This window comes from Pongo pygmaeus, chromosome 4, assembly GCF_028885625.2.
Source record: "Pongo pygmaeus isolate AG05252 chromosome 4, NHGRI_mPonPyg2-v2.0_pri, whole genome shotgun sequence".
NCBI classification, from domain to species: Eukaryota; Metazoa; Chordata; class Mammalia; order Primates; family Hominidae; genus Pongo; species Pongo pygmaeus.
The window spans coordinates 177,076,894-177,090,236 of NC_072377.2; the positions used below are offsets into that span (position 1 = coordinate 177,076,894).

At 43.3% G+C, this 13,343-nt stretch overlaps 1 protein-coding gene across 1 annotated transcript in view; it reads right to left on the bottom strand.

Annotated features, from left to right (window-relative positions):
- The window catches only part of STK10 (serine/threonine kinase 10), a 143,343-nt gene that overhangs the window by 25,577 nt on the left and 104,423 nt on the right, over positions 1–13,343 (bottom strand). The window contains exon 12 of the mRNA XM_054488687.2: positions 12,769–12,948. Within this exon, the coding sequence (XP_054344662.1) occupies positions 12,769–12,948 (180 nt within the window). The remainder of the gene's footprint in view (positions 1–12,768; positions 12,949–13,343) is intronic.

A 13,343-nucleotide genomic window follows, 5' to 3' on the forward strand; every position in this document is an offset into this window, starting at 1 on the left:
CAGATGGGATTAAAAAAAAATGAAAGCACAACTATATGCTGTCAACAAGAAACCCATGTTAAATATAAACATTTAGACAGGTTAAATTGAAAGGATGGGAAAAGATACTGTATGCAAACATTGATCAAAAGAAAGTAGGATTGGCTATTTATTAGACAAGGTAGACTTCAGAACAAGGAATATTATCAGGAATAATGATGGGCATTATATAATTATAAAAGGAAGAGTCAGTTCACTAAGAAAATATGACCATTTTAGTCTTAGCTAAAGTCTAGGAGGCTGAGGAGGATCACTTGAGCCCAGGAGTTTGAGGGCAGTCTGGGCAACATAGTTAGACTTCCACTGCAAAGAAAATAAACAAATAAATAAACAAAAGAAAATGTGACTATTTAAAATAACAAAGTAATTTCAAAAATGTGAAACAAAAGCTGACAGAACTGAATGAGAAATAGATAAATCCACAATTACAGTTGGAGATGTTAACATTCCTTTCTCAGGAGCCAGTAGAACAAGTGGTCAGAAAATCAGTAAGAATACAGAAGACCTGAACAATACTATCAATTAACTTGACCTACTTGACATTTATAGAATACTCCACTCAACAACAGCAGAATACACATCCTTTTCAAGTGCACACAGAACACTCAGCAACACAGACCACATTCCGGACCATAAAACAAAGCCATAATACATTTTTAAAAATTGAAATCTTAAAAAATATATGGGCCGGGTGTGGTGGCTCATGCCTGTAATCCCAGCAATTTGGGAGGCTGAGGCACATGGATCACCTGAGGTCAAGAGTTCAAGACCAGCCTGGCCAATATGGTGAAACCCTGTCTCTACTAAAAATACAAAAATTAGCTGGGTGTGGTGGCATGTGCCTGTAATCCCAGCTACTTGGGGGGCTGAGGCAGGAGAATCACTCGAACCCGGGAGGCAGAGGTTGCAGTGAGCCGAGATCATGCCATTGCACTCCAGCCTGGGCGACAAGAGCAAAATTCCACCTCAAAAAAAATTCCACCTCAAAAAAAAAAAAATATATATATATATATGTTATTTGATTTGATCATAATGAAATCAAACTAAAAAACAATAAGAGAAAGATATGAGAGCCCCAACACATTTTAAAATTAAACAACAAGCTTTTAAATAACCTAGGTCAAAGAGGAAGTTGCAAAGGAAATTAAAAACTAATTGGTATTGAATCAAAATGAAAATACAACATATAAAGATTTGTGGAATGAAGCTAAAACAGTGCTCCATTTATAGCATTAAGTGAAATTTATACCATTAAGTGCTTAAAGAATAGTCTCAAATCAATGTTCTAAATGAGCTTCTACATTAAGAAACCATGAAAAGAAGAGCAATTTAAACCCAAGACTAATATAACAGCAGCAATCAATAACGTTGAAAAGAGAAAAATCAATGAAACCAAAAGCTGGTTCTTTGATAAGGTCAATAAAATTAATAATTAGTCAGACTGACAGGGAAGGAGGAGGAGAGGAGGAGAAGGAGGATGAGAAGATGACAATACAAAATACCAGTATGAGGGATGAAAGAAAGAACATCACTACAGATGCTACAGGCATCAAAAGGATAGTCAGGAAATATTTAATGCCAATAAATTTGAGTATTAAAATGAAACCTACAAATTCCTTCAAAGACAGAAGATACTAAAGCTTACTTAAGAAGAAACAGGCCAGGCGCGGTGGCTCATGCCTGTATCCCAGCACTTTGGGAGGCTGAGGAGGGCAGATCACCTGAAATCAGGAGTTTAAGACCAGCCTGGCTAACATGGTGAGAGCCCATGTCTACTAAAAATACAAAAAAATTAGCCGGGTGTGGTGGCATGCACCTGTAATCCCAGCTACTCAGGAGGCTGAGGCAGGAGAATCCCTTGAACCTGGGAGGCAGAGGTTGCAGTGAGCCGAGATTGCACCACTGCTCTCCAGCCTGGGCGACAGAGTGAGACACTCTCTCTCTCTCAAAAAAAAAAAAAAAAAAGAAAGAAATAGGTATTTCATTGGAAGGCCATGTAACAATGAAAAGTTAAAAAAAAAAAAAAAGAAGAAATAGATAACTAAAACTGAGGCAGGATAGGTAGTAAAAAAAAAAAATGACCAGGTTCTCTGGACACAGCAACTATGGTGACCACACAGTCAACACCATAAGCCTCAGCATTCTCATTGTAATTGAGCTCAGCTATCTTCAGTAGGGAATTTTCCCTGTAGAGAGCAAGCATATCTTGATTTTGCCTGTCCTCAGACTGACTCTTCGTTCATTATAATAGTAAAAAACACACCCCTGGGTCGAGATTTAAGATGCTAATGAGACAGTGACGAATGAACAAGCATGTACAGCTACTGCACATGCGCACCCAGAGGACCACCCAGAATATGCCTCCTGGCAACACCTCTTCCCACCTACTTAGGAATCATCATGTAAGGCTCCCTTTAAAAGAGTCTCCCTAGTGCCAGTCTTTGCTGTCTCATCCTTATAAGCAGCCCACTCTGAATTCTCTCTCTCTCAGGGCGTACTGTCTATTCTATACCTAACTTTCAAAATATTATTTTCCTTTTGCAATAAATTACTCTATGCTGCCTCTCCTTTGCTGTGGGTCTCATGTTTAAATTCTTTAAAGACAAGAACCGAGGTGTCACGACAGCTGTCAACAAAACCAGATAGACATCACAAGAAAACCACAGATCGACATCCTTCATGAACACAGACCCCAAAATCCTCACCAAAATATCAGCAAATTGAGTCCAGTAATAAATAAAAAGGAAAATATACAATAACCTAGTGGTTCTTACCCCAAAAAGGCAAAGCTGATGCAATATTTTAAAATCAAGCAATATAATTTATATCAACAGACTAACAGAAGAAAAACCATATGATCATATCAATTGATACATGAAACCCATCTGATAAAATTCAACACCTATTCATAATAAAATCGATTAGCATACTAGGAATAGGAGACTTAAAAAAATTTTTTTCTTTTCTTTTCTTTTTTTTTTTTTTTTGAGACGGAGTCTCGTTCTGTTGCCCAGGCTGGAGTGCAGTGGCGCAATCTCTGCTCACTGCAAGATCCGCCTACCGGGTTCATGCCATTCTCCTGCCTCAGCCTCCCAAGTAGCTGGGACTACAGGCACACACCGCCACACCTGGCTAATTTTTTGTATTTTTAGTAGAGATGGGGTTTCACCCTGTGTTAGCCAGGATGGTCTCCATCTTCTGACCTTGTGATCTGCCCGCCTCGGCCTCCCAAAGTGCTGGGATTACTACAGGTGTGAGCCACTGCACCCGGCCTCTTTTCTTTCTTTTTAACCTCAGCTTCTGCGTCTGTAGAAAGAGACTTTCTTAATCCAATGAGGGCAGCTATAAAAAGCCCTATTGCTAACATCATACTTAATGATGAGATATTGAATGCCTTCCCCTTAAAATGGGGAAGAAGGCAAAGATGTCCTCTCTACTATTCCTATTCAACATCCTACTGGAGGCCTTGGCTAGCACAATAAAGCAATAAAAAAAATAAAAAGCATACAGATTGAAAAGGAAGCAATAAGACAATTTCTACTTGTAGATATGATTGTCTATGTAGAAAATCTCAAGGAATCTGCAAAGAAAGATACTAGTACTAATAAGTGAGTTTAGCAAGGTTGCAGGGTACAAGATTAATATATAAATATCAATGTATTTTTACAATCTAGCAATGAACAATTAGAATTTTTTTCAGAGTTGGGTTTTACTTTGTTCCCAGGCTAAAGCACAGTGGTGCAATTATGGCTTACTTGCAGCCTCAAACTCCTGGGCTCAAGTGATCCTCTCTCACCTCAGCTTCCCAAGCAGTTGGGATTACAAGTGCATGCCACCACACCTGGCTAATTTTTTATTTTATTTATTTATTTTTTTTGAGATGAAGTCTTGCTCTGTCACCCAGGCTGGAGTGCAGTGGTGGTGCGATCTTGGCTCACTGTAGCCTCTGCCTCCCGGGTTCAAGCAATTCTCATGCTTCAGCCTCCCAAGTAGCTGGGATCACAGGCGCACGCCACCACACCTGGCTAATTTTTGTATTTTTAGTAGAGATGAGGTTTCACCATGTTGACCGGGCTGGTCTTGAACTCCCAACCTCAAGTGGTCTGCCTGCCTCAGCCTTCCAAAGTGCTGGGATTAAAGGTATGAGTCACCACACCCAATCTAATTTTTAATTTTTTTTTTTTTTTTTTTAGAGACAGGGTTTCAGTATGTTGCCCAGGCTGGTCTCAAACTCCTGGCCTCAAGTGATCCTCCCATCTCAGTCTCTTTAGTTGCTAGGATTACAGGCATAAGCCACTGCATCTGGCAGAAATTGATTTTTTTAAAAAAGTATGTTGTATAACAGCACCAAAAAACATGAAATAAATATAATTCAAGGCTGGGAGCGGTGGCTCATGCCTATAATCCTAGCACTTTGGGAGGCTGAGTTGGGTGGATAATTTGAGGTCAGAAGTTCCAGACCAGCTTGGCCAACATGGTGAAACCCCATCTCTACTAAAAATACCAAAAAAAAAAAAAAAAAAAAAATTAGCCGGGCATGGTGGCACACACCTGTAATCCCAGCTACCTGAGAGGGTGAGGCAGGAGAAACGCTTGAACCCGGGAGGCAGAGGTTGCAGTGAGCCAAGATCATGCCACTGCACTCCAGTCTAGGTGACAGAGCAAGACTCTGTCTCAAAAAATAATAATAATAATTTGAATATAAATATAAAATATATGGTGAATCTGTATGCTCAAATTAAAAACACTAAGGAAATGTATCAAAGAAGACCTAAGTAAATGGAGAGATACGTTATGCTCAATATTGTTCAGATGTCCTATCTCTCCACACTGATCTATGAATTCAACTCAATCCCAACCAAAATCTCAGCAGGTATTTCATAGAAATCAGTAGGATGATTCTAAGATTTATACGGAAAGGCAAAGAACTAGAATGGCCAAACAACTTTAAAAAACAAAGACAAAGTTGCAAGACTCACACTATCTGATTTCACGACTTTTATAAAGCTACAGTTGTCAAGACACTGTAGTACTGGTGAAGGACAGACAAATAGATCAGTGAAACAGCAGAGAATCCAGAAATACCACATACGAGTATATGTGATCAACTAACTTTTCACAAAGGTACAAAAGCAATTCAGTGGAAAAGGGATAGCCTTTTCAACAAACGGTGCTGGAATAGCCAGACATCCATAGGCAATAATTATTATTATAGCAATAATAATAATAATAATAGTGAACCTAACCCACACCTTATATCTTATATAACAATGAACTCAAAATGGATTATGTATCAAAATATAAAACCTAAAATTGTAAAACTTCTAAAGCATGTGACGTTGGGTTAGGCAAAGATTTCTTGGATATACCGCTAATAGCATAATCCCTAAAAGAAAAAAATGATAAAACAGACTTCATCAAAAACGAAGTACTAATTAAAAAACTAGCAGCCAGGTGCATTGGCTCACAACAGTAATCATGGCACTTTCGGAGACCGAGGCAGGCGGATCACTTGAGGTCAGGAGTTTGAGGCCAGCCTGGCCAACATGGTGAAACCCTGTCTCTAATAAAAATACAAAAATGAGCCAAGTGTGGTGGCGCATGTCTGTAATCCCAGTTACTTGGGAGGCTGAGGCAGGAGGATCGCTGGAACCCAGGAGGTGGAGGGTGCAAGTGAGCTGAGATTGCACCACTGCACTCCAGCCTGGGGGACAGAGTGAGACTCCATTAAAAAAAAAAAAAATTAGCTGAGTGTGGTGGTGTGTGCCTGTTGTCCCAGCTACTCAGGAGGCTGAGGTGGGAGCCCAGGAATTCAAGGCTATATTGAGCCATGATTGTGCCACTGCATTCCATCCTGGAAGGCAGACCAAGACCCTGTCAAAAAAAAAAAAAAAAAAAAAAAAGGTACTTCTGCTCTATACAAGACACTGTTAGGAGAATTAAAAGACAAGCCACAGGCTGGAAGTAAATGTGGGCAAAATACAACATATTTGAGAAAATACTTGCATACAGAATATAAAAGGAACTGTTGATATTCAGTAGTAAGAAAAATCACCCAGTTCAATAAATGCGCAAAAGATCTGACCCAATACTTCACTAAAAAATACATATGGGTGCCAGGCGTGGTGGCTCACGCCTGTAATCCCAGCACTTTGGGAGGCCGAGGTGGGCGGATCATCTGAGGTCAGGAGTTCAAGACCATCCTGGCCAACATGGTGAAACCCTATCCCTACTAAAAATACAAAAATTAGCTGGGCGTGGTGACAGGTGCCTGTAGTCCCAGCTACTTGGGAGGCTGAGGCAGGAGAATCGCTTGAACCTGGAAGGTGGTGGAGGTTGCAGTGAGCCGAGATAGTGCCATTGCACTCCAGCCTGGGCGACAAGAGCAAAACTCCATCTCAAAATAAATAAATAAATAAAAGAAAAGAAATACATATGGCTAGCAAGTGAGCACACGAAAAGATACTCAAATCATTAGTTGTTAGTGAAATGTGAATTAGAAACCACAATGAAACACCACTTTACACCTATCAGAATGGCTAAAAAACCTGACAATTGCAAGTGCTGATGAGGACATGGAGCAACTGGAACTCTTGCACCTCGTTGTGATGTAAAATAATCCAGCCCTTTTTGGAACAGTCTGGCAGTCTCTCATAAAGTCAAACATGCACTTACCATCTGACCCCAAAATCCCAGCAGCTATTCTTCATTGTCTCTTCTTTCAATTCTTGGATTTTTTTTTTTTTCATGGTCTTAGATTTGTAATCTGAATCCTTCTCCTATGTTCTTTGGCCTTAATGGTCTTAGATCAGGGTTTTGCAACTTCAGCACTACTGACCTTGAGGGTGGAGAGTTCTTTGTTGTGGGGGCTGTCCTGTGCATTTGTTGTGGGGGCTGTCCTGTGCATTCATTGTGGGGGCGTCCTGTGCATTATAGGAAGTCAGCAGCATCCCTGGCTTCTACCTGCTCAATGCCAGTAGCACCACTCCCTTATTTCCCCAGTGGTGACACCAAAATGTTTCCAGATATTGCCAATTGGCCCCCACGGAACAAAATAGTCCCTGGTTGAGGATCACTGTCTTAGAAGTCCTAGTAAAACATCTAAAATCTTATTTGTGCCACTTCTGCTTCCATATCAAAGAGTCGCCTTGGAGATGCTATATAACCCTAGTTCAGCATCTGGCTGTGGTGTCTGCCAAAATGCCTTTCGACAGCACCGTCTCAAGCATCATACAATTTTTAGGCCTCATGAGCTTAAAACTGTGCTGTTTCAAGCATAATTTCTTGATTTTCCAGGACAGACAATTAGAAGCAGCAATTTAGTAAAGGATTTCTGCCAAAGGCACCAAAAACACGAAGAAACGTCGCACCACTGACCATGGAGGGTGAAGGCAAAGGAACAGTAAAAGTAGAGTCACATGGGGCCACTTGACAAAGAGGCACAGGACTTCCATCCATCAGTATCCCCGACGACATTCACGTACCAGCACTGCTCTCCCGCTGAGATCTACTGAGAGCGAGGGGCAGGGGAACTGCATTCTGCTGGATGTCAGAAAACCTGCATTCTAGTCCAGCTACGTGTCTTCAGAAAAGTTACTGAACTCGTTCGAGTTCCTCATTTTCTCATCAGGAAAAACAATCTGGCTTTCAACTAAAATTTCTTTAGGGATCCTTTGAGGGTTACAATTCTGTGGTGTTACAGAGATCCAAACTATTTAATAGCTAAATTCTGTTTATTGAACTTTGTCTGGGAAGGCAGGAAAACAGAATTCTGGAAAGATTTCCTTCAAGATTGGTTAGGTTTGTTTTCAGATTTCAGTGATCTAAGAAGTTACAACTGTCAAGCCAGTTTTTCATGAATGCTAAAGATTACTCAGTATATAGGAACTGAGTAGCAGACCATCAAGTCCCTTCTTACAGAGTTGTGAGAATGTATCCACATTAATTGCATATATACACATATACAGGAAGATGTAGTAAATTACTTGAAATTGACATGAAGACTAAATAGGTCCCTGTTCAACTACCTTGCTAATAATTATTTTTCCTATATGCATATTTCCTTATTGAAAAGTGATTAGCATGATAAATATCCCACACCAACTGCTGTAATACTGAAGAGGGTCCCAGGAGGCTTCTCAAATCTTATTGGTTTCTTTTTTGGTGTGTGTTTCCCACGCCTGAATTTAAATTATGACATGCTCTCTCACACTGAATGGATCGTAGGGAAATGGACAGGGTACACACTTCCTTGCTCTGGGCTGGTTAAAGGAAAGTGCCTGTTGCATTTGTGTATGGTCTCCCTCTCCAGCATCCACATGTGAATTACTCTGTTGCAGCACTGGAATGGCTGATGCAACTGTAGGTAGTTCAGAGGATGCTCACCTGGGGGGGTCTCATCGCTTCTAATTCTGTCCTTCACCCCTGCTGCTGCATCCTGACCACTATGTCAAGGGCAACAGGCCAGACCTCCCATTCCTACTTGGAATTCCTACTTCCTCACCCAGCACCTTGCAGCCTTCACAGAGGTGACCTTTGGAATCAGAGAAGGAGTTCTTAGTAGTGTGGAGTAGGCAATGGCAAGACAGTGCCATCTGGGATATCTGGGGTTGCCATGGAGCAAAGCCTCTCACTGGCCTTCTGCCATCGCTGTGTTACATAAGTAAGCTGCAGAATCAAAGCAAGCAAGTTTGCCTACATAAAAGACCCGTAACTGGGACACCATCTTACTAAATGGTGTGAGCCCTGTCCTCCTCAAAAAGCCAAGAGTCTGGGTGCAATGGCTCACGCCTATAATCCCAACACTTTGGAAGGCCAAGGCAGGAGGATCACTTGAGGCCAGGAATTCAAGACCAGCCTGGGCAAATAAGTGAGACCCCCATTCCTACAAAAATTTTTTAAAAAAATTAGCAGGGTCCCAAATACTCAGAAGGCTGGGGCAGGAGGATCACTTGAGCCCAGGAGTTCAAGGCTGCAGTGACCCGTGATTGCGCCACTGCACTCCAGCCTCATCATTAAAAAAAAAAAAAAAAAAAGCCAAAAGAGCAAAGAAGTTAAGCTCTTTCTTTCCATGAAAACTTCTTGAAGAAAAACACCCATAGAAAAAGATATTCGAAAAAACTGAATGTGAGCAGAACCCCAGGTGCCAGATCCCACGCTCTGCCTCAGCGTTCAGCGGCAGGCTCGAGAGCCTTCCTGGAACCCTGCTGGTGAGGAAGTCCAACTTTGTTAAGAGCAAGTTCTGGGAAAGGGTGAGGAGATCTGCGGCTTCCCCCATCCCCTCCTAAACTGGGCAACTTCCTCTGTCGCCTCCTCTCTCTTCCACTCTTGTAAGTCCACACACACACACACACACACACACACACACACACACACACAGGGTGTGCACATGTGACAGGGCGCAGAGCCAAGGAGGGAATAGGCATCTACCCAGCTCTTATTCCAAGCAGATACTGGGTCTAACCCTGAATGTACTTCTCATTTAATGCTAAAACATCTATGTAAGGACAGGATGTTAACAGGATTATTAAAATAGCACACTCCTGCCTGTAGCCCACTGCCCTACGTGAGCTGGTCTCTGCTTACCTGTCTGATTCCATCTTGTGCCAATCTCCCCTTTGCTTCCTAAGCTCCTGCTACATGGATGGTTTTCCAGCTCTTTGAACATTCCAAGCTCTTTCCCATACCTCAGGACCTCTGCAGGTGCTGTCCCACCCTCCTGGAAGGTTCGTAAGCCTGCCAGCATCCTTCTGTACTCAGCTTACATGTCATACACTGAGAGGCTTTCCCAGACCCATCTAAAGCAGATCTCTCCAGATCTCTAGTCAGCCAGTCTATATGCTTCCCTAGCATGTTGTCAACTGTTTTATTTATTCAATATTGGACTTTTTGTTTGTTTGTCTAGCTTCTCTGGAAATTAACAGATCTGGAAATTAACAGTATATATATATATATATATATATATGGTTTTTTTTTTTTGAGATGGAGTTTTGCTCTTGTTGCCCAGGCTGGATTGCAATGGTGTGATCTCGGCTCACTGCAACCTCCACCTCCTGGGTTCGAGCAATTCTCCTGCTCAGACTCCCGAGTAGCTGGGATTAACCTGTGACCATGCCCGACTAATTTTTTTGTATTTTTAGTAGATATGGGGTTTCACCATGTTGGCCAGGCTGGTTTCGAACTCCTGACCTCAAGTGATCCGCCCGCCTGGGCCTCCCAAAGTGCTGGGATTACAAGTGTGAGCCACGGCACCCGGCTGCATTAAAATTTTTTTTATCTTGATGACTGAGTTTTTGGGTCCTCTGAAATGTGCAGATATACCTCATTTTTTCATGCTTCACTTTATTACACTTTGCAGATACTGTCATTTTTACAAATTGAAGGTTTGTGGCAACTCTGTGTCAAGCAAGTCTATCAGCGTCATTTTTCCAAAAGCATGTGCTCACTTCCTGTCTGTTCACATTTTGGTAATTCTCCCAATATTTCACATTTTTTCATTATTATTATCTCTATTATGATGATCTGTGATGAGTGAGCTCTGATGTTACTCCTGTAATTGTTATAGGGTGCCACGAGCCCATATAAGACAGCAAACTTAATCAATAAGTGTTAAATGTGATCTGACTGCTCCACAGACTGGCCTTTCCCCTGTCTCTTCCCCTCTCCTCAGGCCTCCCTATTCTCTGAGACACAACGATATTGATATTAGGCCAATTAATATCCCTACAATGGCCTCTAAGTGTTCATGTGAAAGCAGGAGTTGCATGTCTCTCACTTTAAATCAAAAACTAGAAATGATGAAGCTTAGTGAGGAAGGCATGGAGAAAACCTACTGGGTCAAAAGCTAGGCCTGCTACACCAGACGGTTAGCCAAGTTGTGAATGCAAAGAAAAAGTTCTTGAAAGATAAAAGTGCTACTCCAATGAACACAAATGATGAGAAAGCAAAACAGCCTATGCTGAGATAAACTTTGAGTGGTCTGGGTAGAAGATCAAACCAGCTACAACATTCCCTTATGTCAAAGCCCAATCCAGGGCAAGGCCCTAACTCTCTTCAATTCTGTGAAGGCTGAGAGAGGTGAGGAAGCTGAAGAAGAAAGGCTGGAAGCTAGCAGAGGTTGGTTCATGATGTTCAAGAAAAGATGCCATCTCCATAACGTGAAAGTGCAAGGTGAAGCAGCAAGTGCTGATGGAGAAGCTGCAGTGAGTGATCCTGAAGACCTAGCTAAGATCATTAATGAAAGTGGCTGCACTAAACAATGGATTTTCAATGTAGAAGAAACAGCTTTCTGTTGGTAGAAAATGCCATCTAGGACTCTCATAGCTACAGAGGAGAAGTCAATGCCTGGCTTCAAAGCTTCAAAGGACAGGCTGACTCTCTTGTTAGGGGTTCATGCTGATGGTGACTTGAAGTTGAAGCCAATGCTCATTTGCCATTTTGAAAATCCTAGGGCCCTTAAGAATCATGCTAAGCTGGGCACGGTGGCTCATGCCTGTAATCTCAGTACTTTGAGAGGCCGAGGCGGGCAGATCATGAGGTCAGGAGTTTGAGACCAGCCTGGCCAATATGGTGAAACCCCATCTCTACCAAAAATACAAAAATTAGCCAAGTGTGGTGGTGCACACCTGTAGTCCCAGCTACTCAGGAGGCTGAGGCAGAAGAATCGCTTGAACTCAGGAGGCAGAGGTTGCAGTGAGCCGAGATTGCGCCACTGCACTCCAGCCTGGGTGACAGAGTGAGACTCCATCTCCAAAAACAAAACAAAAAAGAAAAAATCAGGCTAAATATACTCTGCTTGTGCTCTAAAAATGAAGCCACAAAGCCCAGGTGACAGCACATCTGTGTACAGCATGGTTTACTGAATATTGACTGGCTTTATTGCAGTATTCGCTTTATTGCGGTGGTATGGAACCAAACCCACAGTATCTCCGAGGTATATCTGTGCCTAAGTTGACTGCCTCAACTGCTCAGCTGGCCAGGAGCCCTGGCTCCCAGAGGCAGCTGCCCAAGGCCTCTGGGATGCCCCCGAATGTCATGCCCACCATGGTAAAGTCTGGAATCTGGGCTCTGAGGTCCTCTGAGGACCACCCTCAGAGGCTGCTCATCCACTGCTCCCAGTTGGGAGACTGGGAACAGCCTGGACTGGCGTTCCTGCCCTGGGGGCTTCCAGCCTGCTTGTCTCCTTCCTCCACAGAGGGAGGCATGGGCTGTTCTTTGACACTCAGATGCCTCTCTCCAGAGCAGCCCAAGAGATCTGCCTCAGGACCACCCACCTCCTTCCATCCTCCCCTTCCCCTTCCAACATGGGGAGGAGGAGGCAGAGAGGGTGGAGCGTAGAGGGCATGTTGTATGTGCCTATCCACCCAGCACCCACTCGCCCTTCTGGGAACAGCATCTCAAATTCCCCTGGGCCACCAGCCCTTCCTTCTTCCCTGCTCTTTCTTGGCAGGGGTTGCTAAGCTGGGAGGATATAAAGGAAGCTGCCTGAGGCCACAGGGTGAGGGCCTGCTCTGAGCCATAGCAACACAGAGGAAAGCAGAGTTCAGAAGATGGAGAAGTGGCTCCTCGTGGCGCAGCTTAGGCACACAGATCCAGGCTCACCTGCTCCCGAGCTCTTCAGCCGTACCCCTCTGTTGCCAAGGTGAGGTTGAGTTGAGGCCACGATCACTTGCAACCCAGAAGGCCCCTAATACTCCGAGATGCCCCTGCCCCCACTGAGCACATACTCACCTCTTTCTTCATCAGTTTGAGCTGCTCTTGGAACCTGGTGTAGTCCCGATCCTGCTCCAGGCGGATTCGCTTGGCCTCCTCCCGGCGGCGCACGGCATGGTCTTGCTCCATCTTCTCCACTTGCTGCTTTTGCTGACGCTCCAGGTTCTCTAATTCCGTGTCAAAGAACTTCTTCTTGGCCTGAAAGGAGCAGAAATTCTGAGAAACTCAGCGAAGTCACTTTATACCTAGGAGGGACATAGGAAGTGGAATGGGGAGAACTCAGAGCTTGTGATTAGATGTAAGCTTGAATCCCAGCTCTACCACCCCATTGCTGTGTGACCTGGGGCAAGTTACTTAGCCTGAGTCTCCATTTCCTCATCTGAAAAGGGAGACCAGACCATGTGTTGTTGCATGGTGCTCAATAAAGGTTATTTCCCCTCTGGAGATCCTCCTGTGGGACTCAGGATCACTGTGACCTTCACGGGATTCTCTGTTAACATGTCACTGCCTAACAAGATCGGGAAGCCCCCAGGAATTGGGCAATTGTTGTGAATTACTCTCCACTACCCAATCATTCCCACTATGTAGCGTCC